Source organism: Falco punctatus, assembly GCF_963210335.1.
Source record: "Falco punctatus genome assembly, chromosome: 3".
In the NCBI taxonomy this organism is placed as follows: domain Eukaryota; kingdom Metazoa; phylum Chordata; class Aves; order Falconiformes; family Falconidae; genus Falco; species Falco punctatus.
The window spans coordinates 72,318,597-72,340,876 of NC_137582.1; the positions used below are offsets into that span (position 1 = coordinate 72,318,597).

At 39.8% G+C, this 22,280-nt stretch overlaps 1 protein-coding gene across 5 annotated transcripts in view; it reads right to left on the minus strand.

Moving 5' to 3' along the window:
• GABBR2 (gamma-aminobutyric acid type B receptor subunit 2) overlaps positions 1-22,280 on the minus strand; it is a 502,330-nt gene that overhangs the window by 31,485 nt on the left and 448,565 nt on the right. For all 5 annotated transcript variants that reach the window (XM_080378574.1, XM_080378573.1, XM_080378575.1 and 2 more), the window contains 3 exons: positions 11,972-12,196; positions 5,220-5,402; positions 2,322-2,451 (listed from right to left, as the gene is read on the minus strand). In XM_080378574.1, the coding sequence (XP_080234700.1) occupies positions 2,322-2,451; positions 5,220-5,402; positions 11,972-12,196 (538 nt within the window). The remainder of the gene's footprint in view (positions 1-2,321; positions 2,452-5,219; positions 5,403-11,971; positions 12,197-22,280) is intronic.

Below are 22,280 nucleotides of genomic sequence, written 5' to 3' on the forward strand. Positions count from 1 at the left end.
TAACTTTCCTGTAGCTGTAAGGGCCAGAATTTTTTTAAGTATCATTTAAGAGATGTCTGTTTGCATCTGCACAGAAGCAGCCGTGACTCAGCAGCATGAATTCTCCAAAGCCTTGTTATTTTGATTGGAATGGCAAATTTAAATTAAGCACATAGGTTGACTGTTGGGAATGGATGTGGTGAAAGAAATATAGAAGAGATTCAGATATATAGCTAAGGAACAGGGAAGTGGGGAAAGAGAAAACAAGAGGCCGAAGAAACACAAATGGAGGGACAGAAAAAGGCTAGCTAGGGTCATTGAACAGGGTGGCTCAGAGGCTGGAAGTATGAATATTTGATGTCACTCAAGTAAGGATCAGGATAGTCCATAATACTCATGCTTGGGACATTCTCCACCAGCTTCAAACACCTGCTTCAAATTGGGATCCAGGTCTTCCTCATTCCCAGGTGTATGGATGCTCCAATATAAAGATGGCCAAGGAAAAACATCCTTCTTTTTTCACCCCTCTCTTTTGCGTGGAGCTTGATGTGGTAGGTCTGTTCAGAAAAGTGTCCAGCAACTTCAGTATGCAGAAGAATATCTACCTTGTAAATCCTGATATATGGTTCAGGATATAAATGAAATAACACATGGTTCCAAGCTACATTAAGGCTCTGTATTTACAGGTGATTTTAAATATGTATCCTGCAGCAGGAATGTAGAAGCTGGGGAAATGTACTGGGGAAAAATTAGGAACACAATCTTGGATGCTGCTGTTTAAAGCAGCCATTAGGCATCAATATGTTTTGTAGATATAGCCACAAGTGCAGAAAGGTTATATTTTCTTCTTGATTTCATTGCCAGCATCCTACTGTTAATGGAGTACAAACTGCTCTGGGAAGTATCCCATCCTAAATTTACACCTGACATATCTCTTAAGAATCATTTTTATTTCACATACCCAAACTCAGATGGGCATTTGGCACAATGTAATGTATCTTTTATGCCTGAAGTATTATTCATGATTTATCATTTCTCCTGGAGCATCTGACATGGGTGGAACATTCTATGTGTTCCTTTCAAACACTTGGTAAAACTGCCTCATCCCACTCACTGATGTTAGTTCTTGCTGCTGATCTCAGCCCAACAATCACACGCCTCCAGCAGCTATTTACGTTTTCCTTTTCCTCCTTCCCCCCCCTCCCCCCTTCTGTTTTTTAATTTTAAAAAGGACACTGGGAACTCTATGGTGCTCTTCCTTTTTTTTTTTTTTTTTTTTTTTTTTTTTTTGCCACAAGTTACACAACCAAGTGTATACACAGGCAAAAACAAAAGGCACATGAAAAAGTAACCTTATCCAACCAAAATTTCAATATATTTCAAAAGCATATGTGAATTGTTGCTGTTGCTCTAAAATTATTCTTCAACAACTGTATTTACAGGAGTAGCTTCTGTTCCACTTAACCAAGGTTACACTGCCACATCAATAGGAAGCCTGAGCCAAGCATTGCAGCAAACATGCCAGTCTATGACTTCCCAACACAGGACAACTAGTTTTTCACATGCCATAGCAATATTCAGTTGTACAAACTCATTTGCCAAAAGTCACAAAGTAGAACCATTCTAGAGTCAGAAATGGAAGCTGGGTGTCCTGGCTTCCACTTTATTGCGCTATGCACCAGATCTTATTGCTTTCCAAAAGTGAAATAGCTTTAATGAAAGCAATTCTTTTGCATGTGTTTCTTCAGGGAGCAATGCAAGAGACACAGTAGAAACAACTTAGGAATATTACAGTCATCATTAAATCCTTTTTTATCAGTTCCTAGGGAAGAATTTTCATACATGAGTGCCTTCAACTCTACATTTAGAGTCCAAACTAGCACTGAAATATTTACGTTTCTGTCCTACGTGCTTGACAGCAGTTTCCAAAAGCAGGATTTGAATGTCCTGCACAGACAAGCACATACTAAACTGGGCTTCCTACTGTTGAAGGCTGGCTTGCTTAACTCACAAGATCTGAAACGTTCTGTGACTTTCCTTTCTCCATGCAGCACAGAAAACTTGACTTCTGAACACAAGTATACTTCTGAAAGTTTCCCACTTTACCATGTGTATTATACACACAGGACATAAAACAGAAGACATACATACAGATAAATAACTATACATATACATAGTTATAACATATAGCTTACTATGTGAATCTGCATGCTTTCTGTAACGCAACCAAAATATTTAAAGCTCTATCTTACAAAGGTCTGAGTGCTCTTGAACCAATCCAATAAGATTGCTATTTAAAATCTTGGCAGGTTAAGCTACTAATGGCTTTTACTAGCTCTCACCTTTGCTGTCTGTAAAGTTCCGTATACTAAGAATGTCATTAAGATCCTGATAGTGGTTCTGCTTAATGTATGTTGTTTTCTCAGGAGTGTCCTGAAGTTGCATTGTGACCTCTTCCAAGTCTTTGTCCAGCTGCAAAACAGAAAGAGTATGAATCCCTAAAAATGTGACTCATTGCTTCAGGTAACTGCAGTAACTGCATAGCTTTCTATAATTAGGCTGGAAGGCAGGTGGCAATGCAATTGCCACACTATGCCAAATAGAATTTTCTTATAGCACTACAATGTTACCTCTAAAAATCATGCTATAAGTAACAAACCATTCAGCTGTGATGTTGCAGAGGGCATATGAGAAGAATAATCTTAGTAGTTGACATGTTAAGCAATTCAGATATCCAGCTGAATTAGAAAGAAATAGGCATTAGGAAACCCAGTCTGATAACCTCTCAAATGTTTATTATTTGTGCATACAAATACAGCATACACAGCTATAACCACTTTGCTGAGTCAATCAAATTATCAAACATACAGGAGAATATAAGTGAACTATGTCATTAGGGACATGTCCGGCCATGTGACTGACTGCTGTCAACTCTACCAGGAATGTTACTTTGTCCTAAAGATTATTTTTACTCCTTTTACTTTTCTTAGACAGACACACCCTTATTAGAGTTTTTGTTTGTGTTCATGTGTGTTGAGGTTTGAAGTCCAAGTCAGTTTGACTCACACAGGGCACCAATTTTCAGAGCACAAGCAAAACTAGCAAACTGCAACAAGGCTTTACCATGGGTCAGATTCTACTGTCCCTGCTGTTTTTCTATCTTCCCAAGGCCAGACCACCCTGCTCCTTCTCTCTGCTACATCTAAGTTCTTCCTTCTCCCATACTTCCTCAGAGCTATTTAATCACTTTGCAGGAACGAGCTACAGCTGCACATTGTCCGTGTCAATCAACCCACTGCCTTCGTAGCAAGGCCACAGCTGCATGTTATCAATGCCAATCTACCCACTGCCTTCATTCCTCTACACGTGTGTGTGTGTGTGTGTGTGTGAAATTTTGAAGAAAATCCAACTCACAGTTTTTGGTTTTGGGGCTAAGAACACTCCATGCTTTCCTGAATTTACAATTACTCCAGTGTTTTTCATTTTTTTTTGTGTCTTCTGTAAGTGTAATCTGTGTAATAACTGTGTAATCTGATAGCTAGCACTAAACTGCCATTGCAAACATAACTTTCCAAAAGGGAAAAAAATGGAAGTAAGAAGAGGGGGAAGAAACAAAAATCCCAGTCCTCTCTTTCCCCAGAAGCATCCTTTAAGACTAGAGGGACAGGGAGAGAAGCACACAGCCACAGCAGAAATGCCAGGTTGGTACACCCCTAGCTTTTAGCACTGAGCTGAACACGGGGTGCTCTCCCCAGAGGGTAACTTGTATTCAATTGGCTACAGCCCCAGTAGAAAATAACCAGATACAAACATCTTAATGGTGATCTAGGATACTCTCTGTGAACAGTTGCCCAGGATGCGATACCCAGAGTACACCCCACTCCTTACTGGCTTAAATGAATTTTAGAAGTGCTGAATCTAGATTTACATTTTTTCCTTACAGAACTGGGACATAGCAACTCAAGGTAGATAAGCTAGAGGTCTAGCTGCTAGCCACAGTAGGGTATTCTCCAGATCCCCCAGATAATGAAATTCTTATTTGGACCTACTGGTTCTGAGGATTTAATTTGATCTGTTTAAGCAAAGCCTAGAAAGATCAGCAGGGCCCTGTGTGCACTGATATGGCTCAATTGCCCTAACCAGCCTTACCTGTGATCACTGTCCTGAGCCTTGCCAGGCACAGGCTGAGATCTTGTGAGTTAGGAGGCTTAGCAGAAAAAAACTACAGCAGAATATAGAAACTGAAATAGCCAGTATAGCCAGCTGAGCCTTCATTAAAAACTGCAAGGCTCTCACATGAAAGAGACCTGGCAAAGCTGAACTAAATTTCTTTAACAAGGCAGAGGTAACTTCTGCTTTTGGAGTCTTTGGTAGTCTGCGTAAACACCTTTTGGTTACCTAGGCAATTGTTGTTAGTTAAGATGAAGAAACAATGGTTGCATCAAAATACCTTTTCTTCAAGGTATAGGAATACTCCACAGACTAGGCAAGAACAGGTTAATTTTTTTGTAAGACATAGATCAGTTATGGTTATCTTGTCACACAAAATAGGCAGTCTTCAAGGCTGATTTGTAATTGTTTGAGATCGCCTGAGCAAGGATGGACAATGAAAAACATACATATTATAGATCTACGGAAATTCATGCACTCCATGCACTTATCCTTTTTCTTGGTAGAGAGTGAAGAAACTTCACAGCCTTTGTGCCAAAAGGGTCAGCCCACATGATCGTAAAGATCTTTTCCACCTTAAGAAAATCTGTAGTTCTCTTTTGTGGCAAATGTAAAAAACTGTCTAGCAAGTTTTTGTGGGAACTTTCAAAGAGTCTGAGAAATAACATCAGCAGCAATCTCTGAGCTCAGCCATAAACAGGAACAAAGGTAGCTCTTCGGTGCCCCTGGGGCTGCACGTCTCTGTTACGCTTGCAGGTAAAGGTTGCAGTTCTAGAGCTGTTGCTCTGTGCTGCTCAGCACACCTGTGTGAAGCAGCAGGGTAATTTGCCTGTTACAAATAAACAGGGGAAGTTTCATTTTAATTTGCTAAGGCACATTTTCATTTTATCACACCTACCATGTATTCGCTGTATTAATTGGCTATTCATATAAATAATCTGTTTTCTATGATTTCAATATTTTTCTACTGGGAAAGCAATTTTTTCCCCTCTAAAAAGTAGTCCACATTTAAGCAGATTAGAGAATTGCAACAACAAAAATGCCTAGGCAGTATATACAATAAACAATACCTCTGTAATTTTCATTCTCAAGCGGTGGTTCTCTGACTGCAGTCCTTCTAGTCGAGATGTGCTGGCCTGATTGACGCTGGTGACTGATGTTGATGTTTTTGAATCTTCTTTCTTTTGATTTTGAGTGAACTGAAATCGTCTGTTCTGTGTGGCTGCATCTGGGTTTGTCCTCAGTGTGATGAGCTGAAAGGTTTAAAATCCTAAGAAATCCCATCCATGGTTTTAATTTTGCAGCTATTTCTTTTGTATCTCAAAATATTGAAAAGCAAACCAAGAGTTCCTTTCTGACTTTCAACTACAAAATTCTGGAAAGTCAGCTCTGCTTGCCATGTGCAATACTTGAGATGATTTCTGAACAGGTTGAACCAAAATGATGTTGCAAAGGGAAGTGTTCAATAAAATTAGGAAAAACTAATCTAAAGCATATTTAACTGGATTTTAATTATATTAAAATATATTTTAATGTTTCATCAAAAATATATTTTTCCTTCATTGATATCTTTATAGTTTTGAAGGATATATTCCTTAAGAAAAAACAATCCACTAAGCCCTTCTCTTACCAGGTACAGTCTCATCTGAAATTTCTCCTTTCCTACTTTTACAAGTAACACTCAAGCAGAGAGAGGCATGAAGCAGGAGTATTAACTGAAAGAATTCATGGGAGATTGCACTCTGGAGATAACAGAAAACTCATTAGCTTTTAGTGACTCAAAATAAACCAAATCTGTTCAAATAAATTAAATAAGCCACTTACAAAAAGGTTAACCTTAAACATACTTAATTAAAGCAAATATAAGTGAGATTTAACACTCGGTGACAATGTGAAAATATCACCTCAACATGAGGAGAGAAAGCTACTAGCTGTTTGGCACAGAGAAGAGAGCTACTCAGATTACTCTAGAGAATACAGAATTTATGATTACTTGCCAAGCAGCATAAATATATATATTTCTATACAGGCAAAGCTGAAGGAGCTCCCTGCCCTGAGAGCATAGGCATGGCATCATAATTCCAAAGCTGTTGACTTGTCTGGAAAGAGAGAAGAGGCCATCATTTTGTAAGTGTAGCACAGCCAGATTTTGTGGTATAGCCCCATTTTGGAACTGGTTCCTCTTGTTCTTCAGAGAATGAACCTGTTCTGCAGCTGTGGTGGCATGAAATAAGGACCTAACTCCTGCTAGAGAGAGATCTGACCGATCAGATGCTGAAGCACCATATGTATTTACAGACCAAGTCTGCAGATCAGGATGATGCTTGAAGATGATAAATTTCCTTTTTCAGGTAACAAAGGAGATGAGAAGGCTGGGGTTCTCAATGCCTTCTTCACCTTAGACTTCACTGTTAAAACTTGCCTTCAGAAATCCCAGACCCTTAAAGCATTTGAACACAACAAGTTCATGCAACCTGATAAAGTGTATCTCTGAAGACTAAGGGAGCTGGCCAATGTCATTGTGAGGCCACTCTCAATTACCTTTGGAAGGTGATGTTGATTGGGAGATGTTGCTGAGGACTGACAGAAAGGAAATGTTACAGCTGTGTTCAAGAGAGGTGAGAAGGAGGATCTGGGCAAATACTTCCTTGTCACTTTCACCTCAGTCCATGGAAGATGCTTTAGCAAATCCTCCTGGGAACCATTTTCAAACATATTAAGAGCAAGAAGGTGATTAGAAGCAGTCATCATTGATTCTGAAGGGGAAATCCTGCCTGAACAACCTGATAGCTTTCTTCAGTGAGGTGTCTGGGCTGGTAGACAGCTTCCTCAAAGGGAGGATGTATCTCTTAAAGTCTGCTTAATGCAATGAGATCCCCTAAAGGAAGAACAAATTCTTATTCTGTGCTAGAAGAATGATTAGAGGACTAGGGCTGTACTTTGATAAAAGCTTCTGAAGATAGACATCGTGAGCGTCTCGACACCACGTCATTATTTCCATTTGTATTTAAGTGAGGTGGTGTGATCTGTGCAGAATAACAGAGATGCCACTTTGGGTTGTGGTTTTGGGCCTGCCACAGGTCCCTTGGGAGAGAGTTGTTTTTCCTGACCTAAGTGAAGATTTCAACATTGTCTCTCACGATGTCCTCACAGTCCAACAGATGAAGTAGTGACTAGGTAAGCAGCCAGGGAGGTGGACTGAAAACTGGCTGAACTTCCAGGCTCAAAGGATTGTGGGAGACAGTCACTAGTGCTTGTACCTCAGGGGTTCACACTAGGACCAATGCCGGTTAACATCTTTATTAGTGACCTGGATGGTGGGACAGAGCACACCCTCAGCAAGTTTGCAGATGATCCTCAACGAGGAGGAGGGGTTGACATACCAGATGATTGTGCTGCCATTCACTGTGATGACAAGAGACTGGAGATCTGGGCCAACAGAAATCTCCTAAAGCTGAGGAAAGGGAAATACCAAGTCTTGCCCTTAGGAAGAAAGAAACCCCAAACACCCACCCAAACAGGCTGAGGTGTGTTTGGCTGGAAAGCAGCTTTTCAGTAAAGGCACTGAGGTTTGTGGTGGACACCAAGTGGAACACAAGCCCACAGTGCCTTGGGCCAATGGGGGCAATCTATTCAGCCCTGGTGAGAGCACACCTGGAGTGTTGTGTCCAGGTTCGGGCTCCCCAGCCCACGAAAGACATGGGTGTACTGATAGAAGCCCCATGAAGGGCCACAAAACTGCTGAAAAGGATTGGAGCCTTTATGATACAAGCAGAGGCTGATGATTGTTTAGCCTTGAGATGGAAGAGATCGGGGGACATCGTTCGTGTGTATAAATGTGTGATGGGAGAGAGTAAAGAGGATGGAGCCAGACTTTTCTCAGCGGTGCCCTGTGAAAGGAAGGGAAGCACAAAATGAAAACCAGGAAATTTCATTTAAACATCAGAAAAAACCTTTTTCTACTGTAAGTGTAGTCAAATCCTTGTATAGATGCTGAGAGAGGTTGGGGAGTCTTCATTCCTGGAGATAATCAAGACCCAACTGCTCAAGACCCTGAGTAACCTGCTGTAACTGAGTCTTCCTAGAGCCCTCTGCCTCTCCCCTCCCCCATTTTTTTTGATTCTAATTAGGCTGGTTGTAATGACTGGTGTGTCTAACTCTCAGACCAAAAACTGCATTAAAATGAAGTTAAAGGTGAAGAACGGTAATTACAAGGCTTCTTAAATTAGCAGGCAAAAGTGTTACAAGATAAAAGCTCTTCAATTTTATGTCATCTAAGTTCAAACTGAATATAAGATAGAAGTATATCCATCCATCAATAGACTCATCTTCATCTGGAAGTCTATAGCTAAAGACTGGATGTTTTACCACAAGGACATATGCTCTAATTAATTCATTCACATGATATGGATTAGATGGAAAAGTCCATGAGCCATGTTATTGGCTCACATGTTCAAGGGATGAGGTTAGATGAGCTTTTATGGCTTTTTCTAGCCATAAAGTCAGTGGAGTTTGTGTCTTGCTGCCTTGTATCTGTGTAGTTTCAATTTTGACAGAGTCAGTGATGAATATCTATAAAGAGTCAATGGCAAGCAGACAAAAAATGCTACCAACACAGAAAATTAATGTTTTAATCCTGGCCCCCTAGAACTGATTTTGCCTTGCTGCTCTACAGGAAACCAGATCAGAATCAGTGTGTTAATGCTGTTGCAGCCAGCAATGGTATGCTTTTGGTGTGCAACTAGAAGTGAGCACAATGTTCTGTCTCAAAAGGAATGGAACAGAAAAAATGAAGGACATGGAAGTTTGATAAACATGGATAAACACGAGAAAATCACTTCATGAAGGGAGAATACATATTAGGATTGCTTCTTTTAAAGAAGTGATGAGTATGCTGAAAAGTACTACAGATATGTTCGCCCTTAAAAAGATGATTAGACATAGCAGTTAACTTCTAACAGGAAAAATACACATAAAGTATGTTTGAATTCTGCAGACCACTTCTACAAGATATGCTTGAACCCAGAAATCTATGACAGTTTTAAAAATATTTGGACATTTTGATCAGATAACAAGAATGTCAACAGTTACTCTAAGCAGGATGCAGTATAATAGATACTAACTTTTGTATTTGAGGACAGCGATGATCATTTTCCCCTGATTTATCTTACTCCACTATGGGATTTTCCTCATGTTTTTCTGAGGTGCTTGATGCTGAACAAAATGGCAGTGAACGAGGTGGACATTTAACTGGAGAAATACAGTGATCACCATGTTATAAGTAAATAAGATTAGTAGAACTGACAAGAAGTAAAGGGAAAATGTCATGTTTCATTCTCTAGTTTGCTTACATTGTTGAATAGTTGCCTATTCATGTTTATAAAAAGACTGTGGGGCAAAACGGGATTTCCAGCACTGTTGGCTCAGGAGACTGCTGCAGAATAGTTAAAAGGAATGTGTTTTACTCTGTAGAGCAGAGAAGTAGAAGTACTCATCGGACCCAAACCCACATCACTGCTTGCATCTGTCTGGCCACAGTGTAATAAATGAAAAGGGGCAGTCTTCAAGTCTTCATTAGCTTCTCCCGTGCTTGATAAGCCACAGCTTTAGTATTTCACTAGCAATCTTCCTGTGTCACCAAAATTGTACTAATTCACTACATACTTGCTAAGGGGAGAGATTTGGTGCTTCTCTCGCACCGACATCTTACCTAGATGTACAGACTGGGTGGTGTGGATCTAATCATCTGAGGGGTCCAGACAAGCTATTGAGAAGCCTGTGCTAGAGCAGGTTGCAGGAAAGAGCGCTTGCCAGCTGTCCTGCTGTAACTGTGGCACACCACGGTGAGAAGAAATGTAGGGCAAAACATATGAGTGCAAGAAGAACTCCAGCTGTGAAAGCACTTGCATGGGCATTGGAAGTGCTGCACTCCAGCTCCTGCTTCAGCATCTTATTTTTGTACCTTAGGTGAGGATCATTTTTAATACAAAATAGCTAAGCATTTGGAAACCTGACAATACATGGAATAAGATGAATTACTTCATGCTGGAAGGCTACGGTTCATATTTGTATTTTGAGTAGAAAGAACTGAGAGGAAAAATGAGGGCAGGGTAACTGGGGTTTAAAAGAAGAGCAGATGAAGGGGTTAAAAAAGGAAATAGAAAAGTAATTTCAGTGACTGTGCAGCAGAAAAGAAGGATGGTCAAAGGAGCATGAAAGCACAGGGGCAGAAGAGCATGTCACAGCATTAATAATATTTTCTCTTTGAAGAGAGTTCTGACATTCTATGGAGGTATTTTTGGCATCAGAGTTTTAATATGCATTTTCATTCAGCTTACACACTTAAATCTTGCAGTATTTCAAAGTACTCTCCATTGCTGTGTTTGTGAATGTTCCCTTAATTTAGAATGAAGTTACAATTATTCTCCAAGGTCCAGAATAAAAATATAACTATATATGTCTGTACAGTTTTTTAATATTTGAGAGGTGAAGTGCAGAACTTGTAAAAACATGCTATGCTGGTTAGTTGTTCCTGGAGAATGAATTACTTCTCTTTTTTGCAGATCAGAAGTCAGCTTCTATTGCTAGCATGTGCTTCTAATTTCTTTCAGAGGGAACACTATGAGATAAATTTATTTTCTTGTTCCTTTTACACATATAGTTCTTGTTGCCCCTGTTAGAACCATCACCAGGGATGCCACTTAGCACTAGAACCTATTCACTGTAATTTGCTCCATACATTTATTGAATGTGGACCAGTAAAGAGTCATAACCTTTTTATCACTACTCATTTGAAAAACCTAAAAACAGATTCCAGAGGTGAAAGAACCTGCATCTTGACTCTTGCCTTGCAAACATTCCAGACATCCAACTGCGTATGCATCTGATTTAGGGTGATAATCTAGATTTATGCAAGTCACTTAAAATGAATATAATTACACATTTTACTTCAAAATGCCAAATACATTCTCCAGAACCCGAGGCTTTTCTAAAGTAAACTTATGTAGAAACCAGTTTTGCCTTCATTCAAGATCTGTCATACTCATGTCTAAGGTTTAAATGCACAAGTGAAATGATCAAATTCTACCCCTCTGGGTAAGTGTCTTCTCAGCTCTTCCAACAATGCACAACAAACACATCCTTAGAGCCCGAAAGAGCAAAACCAAATGAAAGCACGTGCCTCCCGGTATGTGCCTTACTTAGTCCATTAATATACCCATTAGTAAATACATCTTCAGTGTCAGCATTTGCAGCATACATGCAGTTTTCCTCTGAAGTACTGATAAACTCTGTTGTACCACAATACTTGAATACCTTAGAAGTCTCAACACAGTTTGCCTTAGAGCATGCCAGTGAACTAAAAAGGTCTTATTGTTTTACAGGTATAGAAGCAGAGATCTTGTTTATCTTGCTTAGGGTACACAAGAAACATGGCAGAGTAGACAACTGGACCTGTCCCTCCTGAATCCCCACTGATCACGCTTTCTAGAAAGTTCCTACAAGTTGGAAATGGAGACTATTCCATTGAAATTACAGAAAATAACTTGTGTTTCCCCAGGCAAAGATTCAGTAAAGATATAGGCATTAGAAACACGCATATTCACTCTCCTGCCACTCTGCATAGACTGCTTTCTCCAAAATCTCATGAAGCTTTGTTCTTCCTCTCAGGATCCAGAGGCAAGAGATTATAGATGGGCTTGGTTTAGTTAGGAGTCACACACATCCCCTGTACTTGAAAAGGCAATGAACGTTTACACATTAAATCACAATTACAAAACAGAAGGGAAAAAAATCCAGACCCACGCTAAACAAATTCACCTACCTTAGGTACAAACACAAGGCAGAGAGTAATGGTGCTGCAGAATATGATGACTAAAGCAACGATGCAGAACTGCACATTGGGTTGGTCTCGAGTAAGGAATGAAACAGCAGCACCAATAATGCACATTATCCCCACGTTGTATACACTCATGCCAATGTACTTGCTATCATTCAAAGCAGGAATGCTGACATTCCGTGTCTCCCAGGCTAGGAAACACCCAAATAACTGAAATGGTAAAAGAAGGAAAAAAGATGACAATTATAAGAGGAATTGGCTGACATCCAGAAAAAACATTCATTTAAAACTGGTATGTTTTCTAACTTGACAAATACAGGTGATACTACAATAAAGAGATATACACCTACCTCTCACCCAAAAGCTAATTACCCATGTGATTCGTTTTGCTCACTAGGATGGATTCTCGGTTCTTACAAGAAAAATATGAAGCCTAGAATTACTTGTGATGGGAACAAATTTCTCTAAATGCTATGACTATCTTTATTTTATACTTTTACTAATTTTTAAAGACAGCCCTTCCTGTTTGTTTTCAAGGATTCTAGTAAAGATATAATGTGCTCTGTTCTTTTAACTATTTTTAGCAGCTGTTCTCAAAATACTCTTATCAATCCAGTCATTCATTATATGATTATCATCTACATTAATAAACAGCAGTGCCAAGATATGTCCCATGGGAGATAAATACACAATGTAGAAAGTGTCACCCTAGTTGTTCAGACTGCAATTATAAAGTCTTTTATTATAGTGGGAGTTGGTAATGGCCTTTCAATTGCAGTTGTCTAATGATTTCTGGCATAAAACATTTTGTGGCAATTTTTTGTTTGCTTTTTTCTTTGGTGTATTTTGTTATTTCCAATATGCTTTTGTGATTCAGCAGGGGAAAGTCTTTAGTGTAAGGAAGCTGTCTTCATCCCTTGAAATTTAATTAGATTTTTCTACAACATGAAGTGCTGCAAAGGATTATTTTCTTGCTTTTGCATTCCTCAGAGAAATTCTGGCAATGCAGTAAAACCACAAGCAAACTCAAGATGTTGTAAATAGGTAACCCAGCCTACAGTCTAGGCAAAGCCCAATAAGAGTGTACGGTGCCCTGGGAAGGATGGCAGACAGCAGATGGCATCGAAGGGAAGGGAAGGACAGAGAGAGGAGCCATTATTGAGACCCAAGACACGGTTTCTGTGCTTTCTAGCTTTTCTGATCACACTGCAGAGACAGTCAAGAAGGAGAAAGAAAAAAGGCACACTCCCATTGACCTTGACATCCTTCCTCCCAGACCACCACATCTGTCCACTGCATGTCATGGATGGAGATAATCTTTCCTTTTCTACAGCTGCAACCCACGTGGCAAGGCAGGAAATTAGAGGTCTGTGATGATGGGGATTAATTGCAGTTGCCTAGTAAAAATTTACCTTCTGTTTTTTTCCTGTGGGAAAAACCATAAAAAATTTCAAAGGCAAATAACCTGGACTAGAAGAACACTGCTTGCCAGTCAAGCACAAGAGAGTAGGGAACTGACAGAGTTATGTTTGCTGTCCAAACTCAGTTTTGCCCTCACATGCTTTCAACTGTAGTAACAACTGGATGTTAATAACTGCAAATTTCCTTGTTTATTTGCTCAGTTTTTTCCTCAGCCAACAATGGCAACAAACCCAGCCATTTGTGACTCAGCTACTTTGCACTCCCACAGACAGGGAGCCTGAGCAGGCTGCATCCACCTACCTACTCACCCAGGCACTTCATACCAGGACTTACTGCTGCACTGCCAGCCCTGCCCTCCCATTGCTGAGCTTGTCTGCTAGCTTATTTTGTTCTCTTGCCTACAGCACATATGTTACCCTGCCACATGTTCATGAGCAGACCTGGCTGGAAGGCTTTGGCAGATGAGGCATCCATTCTCAGCCCATGGCGTGTGGCAGGCTGGAGGTGCTGCCTAGTCCAGGCAAGCCCCTTGCTCACCCACCTTCTCAATGCTGCCATCACTGCTGCAATCTGTATTAAGATATGTAGGCAGGGGTGGCCCTTCCCAGCAAGAGCAGCAGCCATTGCCCTTGCAATCTTTACCCAAGCCTTCCTCTGCACCGTTCCCACGCTGTCTCCTCCACACACACCTGAAGAACATGGTCCTATCCACGGCACTCCCTTGTCTTCTTGTTGCAGGCCTAACACTTTGGTTTTACCTATCTCTAGCAGGACTAGAGCCCACACCTCACCCTGGTCCCTTGCCCCTTCTCCTGCCCTACCCAGCTGCCTAAGAAATGCTTGAAGAAAAGTAGTGGCTGCTGCAGGTGGAGCATGGGAGGTTTTTGCTCTTGAGGGGTCAAGGTATATGTAGACAGCTACCTGGAGCAGTGAGGGGTCTCGGAGCCATTCAGGTGGGGCAGTTGAGGTGGGTAAGCTGTTTATTGAGGTCGGTAGCTTTGTGCCAGAGAAGCAGCTCAGCCCCTAAGATGTTTTCAGAGCTCCTCAGGTAACCAAGATGATAGTTCCAATAAGGAAGGATGCAGGCAGCACTCTGCTGTTGGGTCTGGCACCATGCACAGACAGAGCAGGGGAATGTACAGACTCCTCTACAGGCTCCGCAGAGGCAAATTGTCCACTGTATTGACCTGGCTGGTGTGGGGATATACCCTGGTGATACCTTTTTTCAGGACACAAACTTATTCCTCCCGGACACTCCACCATCTCAGCGGTTGCCTGTTCTGCATTCTTGGTGCTGCACAGCTCAGCTGTGCTGCAGATTTACACCTTGCCAGCCCCTGAACTGACAAACAGGCTGCTCTGGGCTGAGCAGTTTTGAGGGGTAGAAGGAATCCTCGCGTGTATGTCTGCATCATGTTTTAAAGGGATGAGATCCTAATTAACTATGGAGTAGATGACTATCTTCTCCTGCTGCAATTAATTATTAATGAGATTTTTAGGGTTGTAGGTCATCCCTCACTCTCCCCCACTTCGCCCAGTATGAACACATTCCCTTCCAAAAGCATTATGCCGGGAATACAGCCAACATACTTAAATGAGGCCAGCACTTATTACAAATAATGGGCATGAATTTATAGCTGAAGCAGTTATAAAGCGATCTAAAATATCAATTATAATGGAAAAAGATCATTTGAACAGTGTTGTGGGGGCTATGGTTTGGCCCATTCTCATTTATAATTGACAACAGCGTGAAAAATCGTTAAGTATCTTCCAGATGAAAGGAAGATATTTATTTATATGATAACTACAGAAAGGGAGTGGGTTTCCTCAGAATAATGCACTATAAATTTGAGAGCATTGTTTTTAATTTTTATTGGCATTTTGGGTAAAATGCTTGCCTCAGGAAGTGAGCTCTCCTTTTCTAAAAGTCACAGTTCATCTTGGAGACTCAAACGTGGATAAAAACTGAGAGTTTTCTGCAACCTGCCGCCAGGACAGTGGTGATTGCAGAGGTGTTCCTTGTTTGCTTGCTACAGGTGCCTGCAGGGCTCTGTTGGGTTGGTAAGATTTCGCCTCTGTGACAGAGCCTTCCTGAGGGAACATGACACCTTCCCTCCACCTGCCCTTCATATTGTCCCCCTTCCTGAGTCTCAGCCAATCTGCGCAAATTAAAGATTCATTTTTAAGACGGCAAAAATCCTGAAAATGGCTTGGTTGAGGAATGTGATGCAGATGTTAGTGATGATTACTTGACAAGTTTTAAATATGAAACTTATGACCTCCAGTTAAAAACATAGACTTAGTACCCCAGTTCAGCTGCTCTTTACTCCTAGTACCTAAACTTTAAACATTAGTCTTGCCCAGCTATTTAAATCACACTTCTCATTATGCTTGGGGACACCTGAGTCTTGACACTGCTGTGCAGTTTAAGGACTATTTGATATTTAAGGCTGCCTGCTGGGATTTGCAATGCAGCTGTCTCTCCTCCTATTGCTCCTAGAGGGCTCAAGCTGGTAAAGGCTTCTCAGAGCATGTCTGCCAGCTTGGGTCCCACACAAAATACAGCAGCAGCCGTCTTCATTCAAGACAATCATGCTGGTGATGACCACTGCACAGCTTAAGGTCTGGACAACACGGCACAATTCCAGATTTTGCCTGGGATATTCTCCCTAGCCCCAGAGTACAGGCTGTCTTCAGAAGGAGCTCTCAAACTTCTTTCAGAGCTTTCAGATTTTATGTAATGAGAGACTGACTATCTTCATTACTTGGGCACTTGCGTGGGATGTTAGTTACGATCTCTGCTGAGAATTTTGATTAAACAGTCTTTAGAGAAGGTGTGCATGAACACATCAGGATGGAAGCAGGCAGCTCTTAGCAGCGCTAATGTAATAGATTCAGAGAGGGATAGGACACATCTGTCCCTGCTGTTTTATACCAGCTCGCTTAGGCAGCTCCTTGATGGCAGTTACAATTCCTGTCCTGAGGTTCCTGATGGATCCTGTGCATCATAGGATAGTATGTGCATAGTACATAGATCCTGTGCATAGTAACTTAGGGCTATGCATTCTCCTACAGAAAGCAGTTACCTGAAAGTTAAGGAACACAATAGTCTACTGTCAAGTCTAACGGTCTAATGTAAGTCCCTTTGGGGATCTCAACCAGAAACACATTGAGAATACAACTATGAATGCTTCCTACATCATTAGTCATTAACTTAAAGCCTTTTCCCATTTTGGTCTACTAAGTATACATCTTGTTCATGTAGAAAGTGGTGTAAAATGTTAGTTTGGGTTTTCTCTGAAGGTATGGACTGTGCAGGCAAGATTACTTTGTTTTATCTGTTGTTTGAGGCTAGACAGCTTCCATTTGACACTACTCTGATTTAGAGTATTACCTTTCTAGCAGTTGAAAAGGTGGGTTTAAACTGTGTTGTCACTACAGCTAAAAAGGCTGTGAGACAACCATTGTAAAAATTTGTGGAAAACAGTATCTGAAGACAACAGGATTATACCACTGTGACTAGAGATAGAATACTGGTCACTGAAATACGTTTGTATTAAAATCTTAGAGGGATAACAGGACTATGGAGAATACAATATTTGTGTTTAGAGAGTTTAACAGGCAAACTTTAATTTTTAAAAATCTTGTACTGACCTGACCAAATTGTGATGGCTGGGAATATGACAAAAGTGTTTGTAGCTGAAGTGTTGGAAAACAATAAACACTGTTTTTCAAAACTCTACTAGCTAGTTCATTTTAAATCTTGTTCACCAGAACTACTGCTAAACACAGTGACAATTGCTTACCGACGCACAACATATATTAATATAATCAAGTGTTTAATTTGCTGTTGGACTGCATAGAACGGCAGCTACCGGCAGGAAATTATTTATTCTCCTATAGTCTGTCTTTCACTGTACTGCCCTTAAACCATTTTGTCTACACATTTCATTTCAAAGTCATGTCTGCTTATAGTTTGAACATGGGTTATAAACAGTATTAGGAAAGCAAGATAAAGACAGAAAATTATACTGAGGATATGAAATGAGCAAACAAATACCAGAGGAAAAGTGTCCAATCTTGTCAGAAGGCATGCTTGCCAATAACTAGAGGGTATGGTTTTGGAAAGATTATGCATTGGACCAGGCTCCGGCTTTGCAGCTAATTACTGTCCTGCAGTATCCCTTAACCATGCTCACTTGTGGATCACAGCCCTGCTGTGCTGCAGCAAAGAAAAAAAGCAAGCCTTTACTTCAAAGATCTCACATCTGGGGATTTTTTTTTGTTTGTTTTGGTTTTTTGGGTTGTTTGGTTGTTTTTTTTTTTTCCTATCTGGATTACTGGGAGATTTCCCCTCCTGCCACCCCTTAAAACAAAGGTGGTTCCAGACTCTGGACTGTAAAGGCCTCTCAGTGTGAAGTAACCATGGAGCTGGACCTGTGGGTTTCCCTACTCATGTTCGTTTATTAAACCCAGATCATCACAGACATAAGTACATTTTTATTTCAGTGAAAATGATGCAGATTTTTTTCAATTAGAATTTTCAAAGCTTAAAAAAAAAAAAGCATTTTGATTTTCAGGTTTTCATTAGAGAATCGGACAGTAAAAAGTACTGAGACATTTTCAGGAAGATGCATAGAAAAGTGATTCTTTTTAATTGCCAGCACACCAAGTAAGGTTAGCAGACAGAAAGACAAACTATATCCTTGTAGTTCTCCTACCTTCACAGTACAATCAGATGTTAAACCATTGCTCCCTCCCCTGATCCGGTATGAGTCGGCAGTGTATTTAGTTCATTTTCACAGAGCTGCTCTGGATAGACAGTGCTAAAGGGAAGCTTAATATTTCTATTGAGCATTAGGATAACGGCTAGATATTTTTTAATGCAAGATATGATATTCAGCTATTCAGTTGAAGGGCTCTTTCTTCATAAAAGTCTTGGCAAAGTCCTTCATGATGCAGGGCGCTTCATAGGGTCCTGCCCAGGGCAAGATGGAAAGGCAGCTGCCCAAAGCTATGGGCACTGACATGCATCCACAAATAATTTTCCACTTTATACTCCAGGCCTCCCAAATCAACAGGTTAATAAAATATTTCCCCTTCCTTCTATTCAGACTGTATTTGAATTTCTTCTGTGAAAATTCTGCTTAGTCATGAAACACATTATAGTAACTAAGCTGAAGCAAATACGCAATTGGTTATTAGCGAATATCCATTTGGAATAGCTTTATATGGTCTCTGGCATAAGATTACCACAATCACAACACTGTAAAACCATGAAACATCTCTGATAAAAACAAGTGTACGCTACAATTTAAATCTATTTCTGCTATTTAAAAATTGATGCCAAGAGACATGTAAGGGAATACTGTAATATCTGCAATATTTTAAGAATATATTTGAAGTTTTCTTATGGTCATAGGGAAAATTTTTTCCTACAAAACCATATGGTAACATGTTTTGGATGCTAAAACCCTGTCAATGCTTTATTAAAGCTAAAACAAATATCTGGTACCACTACAAACTACCTTCCCCCACCACAAAGCTTAACTATCTTCCTCTTTAATGATTGTAAGATGGGACAGATGGGTTGGTGCTAAACCCACCATAAGTATGAGTTGGAATCATGCAAATTAATTGTGAAAGGAGGAGTCGCTCCTTCCGAGTACTCTTTTCGATCAGGAAGGGAATTAGGAAAGAACGCAAGTAAATGTGTTAAAAATTAAAGGTATTTTCAGAAAATAATCAGGAATTTTAACGTAATTTGGAAGCTATTCAATTTTTCTGCACATAAAATTTATCAATTTGATAAAGAGATTGAGAATAGACATATTGTTGATACATTATCATAAGATAATTGGAAGGGACTTGAAATCATCTGGTGCAACCTCCTGCACAAAAAGCAGGCTCAGGTCTGAGGTCAGACCAGGCTGCTCATAGCTTTATCCAGTCTGGTCTTGAAACCTTCCAAGGATGAAGGTTGATCCGCCTCCCTGGGCATCCTGCTCCACTTCCCTCGGAGTGAAATTTTTTTCTGTTATATGCAGTCTATATTGAGTAAATATAGTAAAACAGTAAAAATGAGGAGTGTATGTTACACACCACAGCTGTACTGTTCCTAAGCAGCTCCTGGATTAGTTGTACAGAGAGGGCTTAAGCACCTAAGGTGGGAATCTACATCCAGCATCCAGCAAGGATGGTCAGGCCAGCCCTCAGTACCATCTGTAGATACCTGAACACTATTAGCCTTGAAGTTTCTGCTTCTGTGCAGACTGAAAACTGCCTGGACTCTGGCTGGGTATTTTCTTACCAGTGTCTGTCATGTAACCAACCTCTGCTGGAATTCAGCTGACGAAGACGCTCTCCCCTCCTGCTCACCAAGAGAGGAGCATGTTTGTGGATTAGCCATCAAAGTGAAGGAAGCTATTGGAGACGGGAGCAGGGGAAGCAACAGGAATATTTACAAATACCAACTGAAAGATGCTTAAGTATGTGCTGTAAACAATCTGCCCTAAACTTCATAAGTGTAAAGAAGCTTTCCTTACCTTATAAATTATTTTGGTTGCTGTGGAATTTAAAACAAACAAGCAATAAAACTGGCTGAAGACTAGACTGAATGTAACACAAGTTTAAAAAGAGGAAATTCATAATAATGATTATGAAATAAAGTTCTAAAACACAGATAGTGGAAAGGAAAGTTAGATATATAGTAGAAAACAAATGGCTAGCAGCATTAACAGAATTCATAAGGATTTCTAAAAATGTATGTGGAGAGAAAAGAATCCTAATAATGATTCATTCCTTGGAAAATGACAAATTCAATAGTAATGATACATAATAAGATATACTTAATGAATATTTTTATTCTATATTTATATAGAGATGGAACAATCCATTCACGTCCTGCCAAAATAGAGAAATGCAGCTTATTCCAGCAGTAAGAGAGCTCTTGAAAACCCTGCCAAGACAAACTGTTGTAATCAGAGAGATCCAATAACTTGCATGCAGGAGTTTTAGGAATTGATTTAGAAGTTGTCTGGACTGTTGGACTTAATTGTTGATATTTATTGGTGTTCTGGCAAAGCTGCACTTCAGATATAAAGAGGCCATATGGGAAAAGTGAAGGTGGAACATCTTCAGTGACTACAGAGCTATTACGGTAATTTCTATCCTAAGTAAATTAATGAAATGGCTGATACATGAACTTGGGCAATAAATAACAAAAAAAAAAAAAAAAAAAGTAGTGACACAATTGAACATGTTTGGTTTTTTTTTTTAATAGGATTGCAAGATTGAATAAAAACGATTATATTTATGCAGCTTATGTGGATTTCTCAGTAGTGTTTGTCTTAATACTGCATGGTATTGCTATTTAAAATAGTATGTTTCAAAATCCATACAACAAATTTAAACTGATTGAAATCTAGGTGATAGATCACAATGTGTAACTATTAATGGGAAGCTACTAAATAAGAGCATAGGTTTTCAAAAATTCCTAACTTAATGCTCTCCCATATTCACATTGATATTAGCTGTAGCTTGAAAACCTCTCAATTAACACTTAGAGGGTAAAATTAGGATTTGATAGGGAGCACAACAGCCAAACTGAAAATATACCTTGGCCTTGAAAACCTGTTTCTCAATAGCTGAAAAATAAGTAACTAATATATGTCAGCAACACAAAGAAACTTTCAATGTATGTACACCTTGAGTCTAATGTTAATCAAATGCCTTATCAGGAAGAGGAGAATCAAACTGTAGACAAGTCTAGTGTTTGTGGTTAATAATCAAAAGTGCTCTAGAGGAGTCCAATCCATCCCTAATCTGGTATTTTTCTGGCTGAGATCAGAAAAAGAATTCATGACCCTCAGAAAGATGTTAGTGCAATCACAAGTAATGTACCACTGGCAAGTTTAAGTAAGATAGTGCAATTTTTATCATCCTTTGGAATATACAAAGTAAAGGTACTTTTCAACCATGTCTAGATCATCAAAAATCAAAACCTAGACATACTGCAGCTGATGGTCACCAGGTACACACAGCCAGACCTTGAGCTTGTGTGTAGCATTTTAGAAGCTGAACCTGAGGTGGGAAAATAACTGAGTCTCTTATGTGTGGTGGGACTTGCCCAGGGTCACTAAGAAGACTAACACAATGACAATGGCAAGATTTAGGATGGTCATCTTATTATTATTCTCTGGTCACTGGTCCTCGGGAATCTGAATACAGTAACTGAGAAGCCTTCATGCAGTTAGTAAACATTTCCTCACACCCCTTCAAAGGCAACTGAAGAATCATGAATCTGACTTTTAATGTTAGCTCACCTTAATACAGAAGGAACCCGTGCATCCTGGCGAGTAATGCCTTCCCTTATTTTGCCTTGCCTGGCCTTCCCTATCCTGCCCTTTCATGCTCTGCCCTAACCTGAGTGATTGATTCACTGCATCAGTGCATTTAAGTCATCAGAATAGACAGTACTGCTTTATATCTTCAAGCAAAAAAAAAGTACTTTTTTAGGTTATCCCAACTTATAGTATTCCCTTATAGTATTGCTATATAGATAGCAAGAGGTCACTGTAAATAATTTTAGGCTGACTAAATCATTAAGCCATTTCACCTTAAATATTGCATTGTACTGTAATTAGCAATACTAGCTCTTTAGTATAAAGTATGTTAAATTAGAGATAAGTATTTTATTATTACAAACTGCAGAATTTCATATTAGATAAACCTTTATAAAATGATACAGTAACATGAGAGGTTCTGGGTTTTGTTCTGAAGGTAAAGTATGTGTGGCGTGCGGCGCACAGAAACATCCTTGGTGATAAAATAAATTGCATCAATCCTGCTGTCCTCATATAACTCACCATAG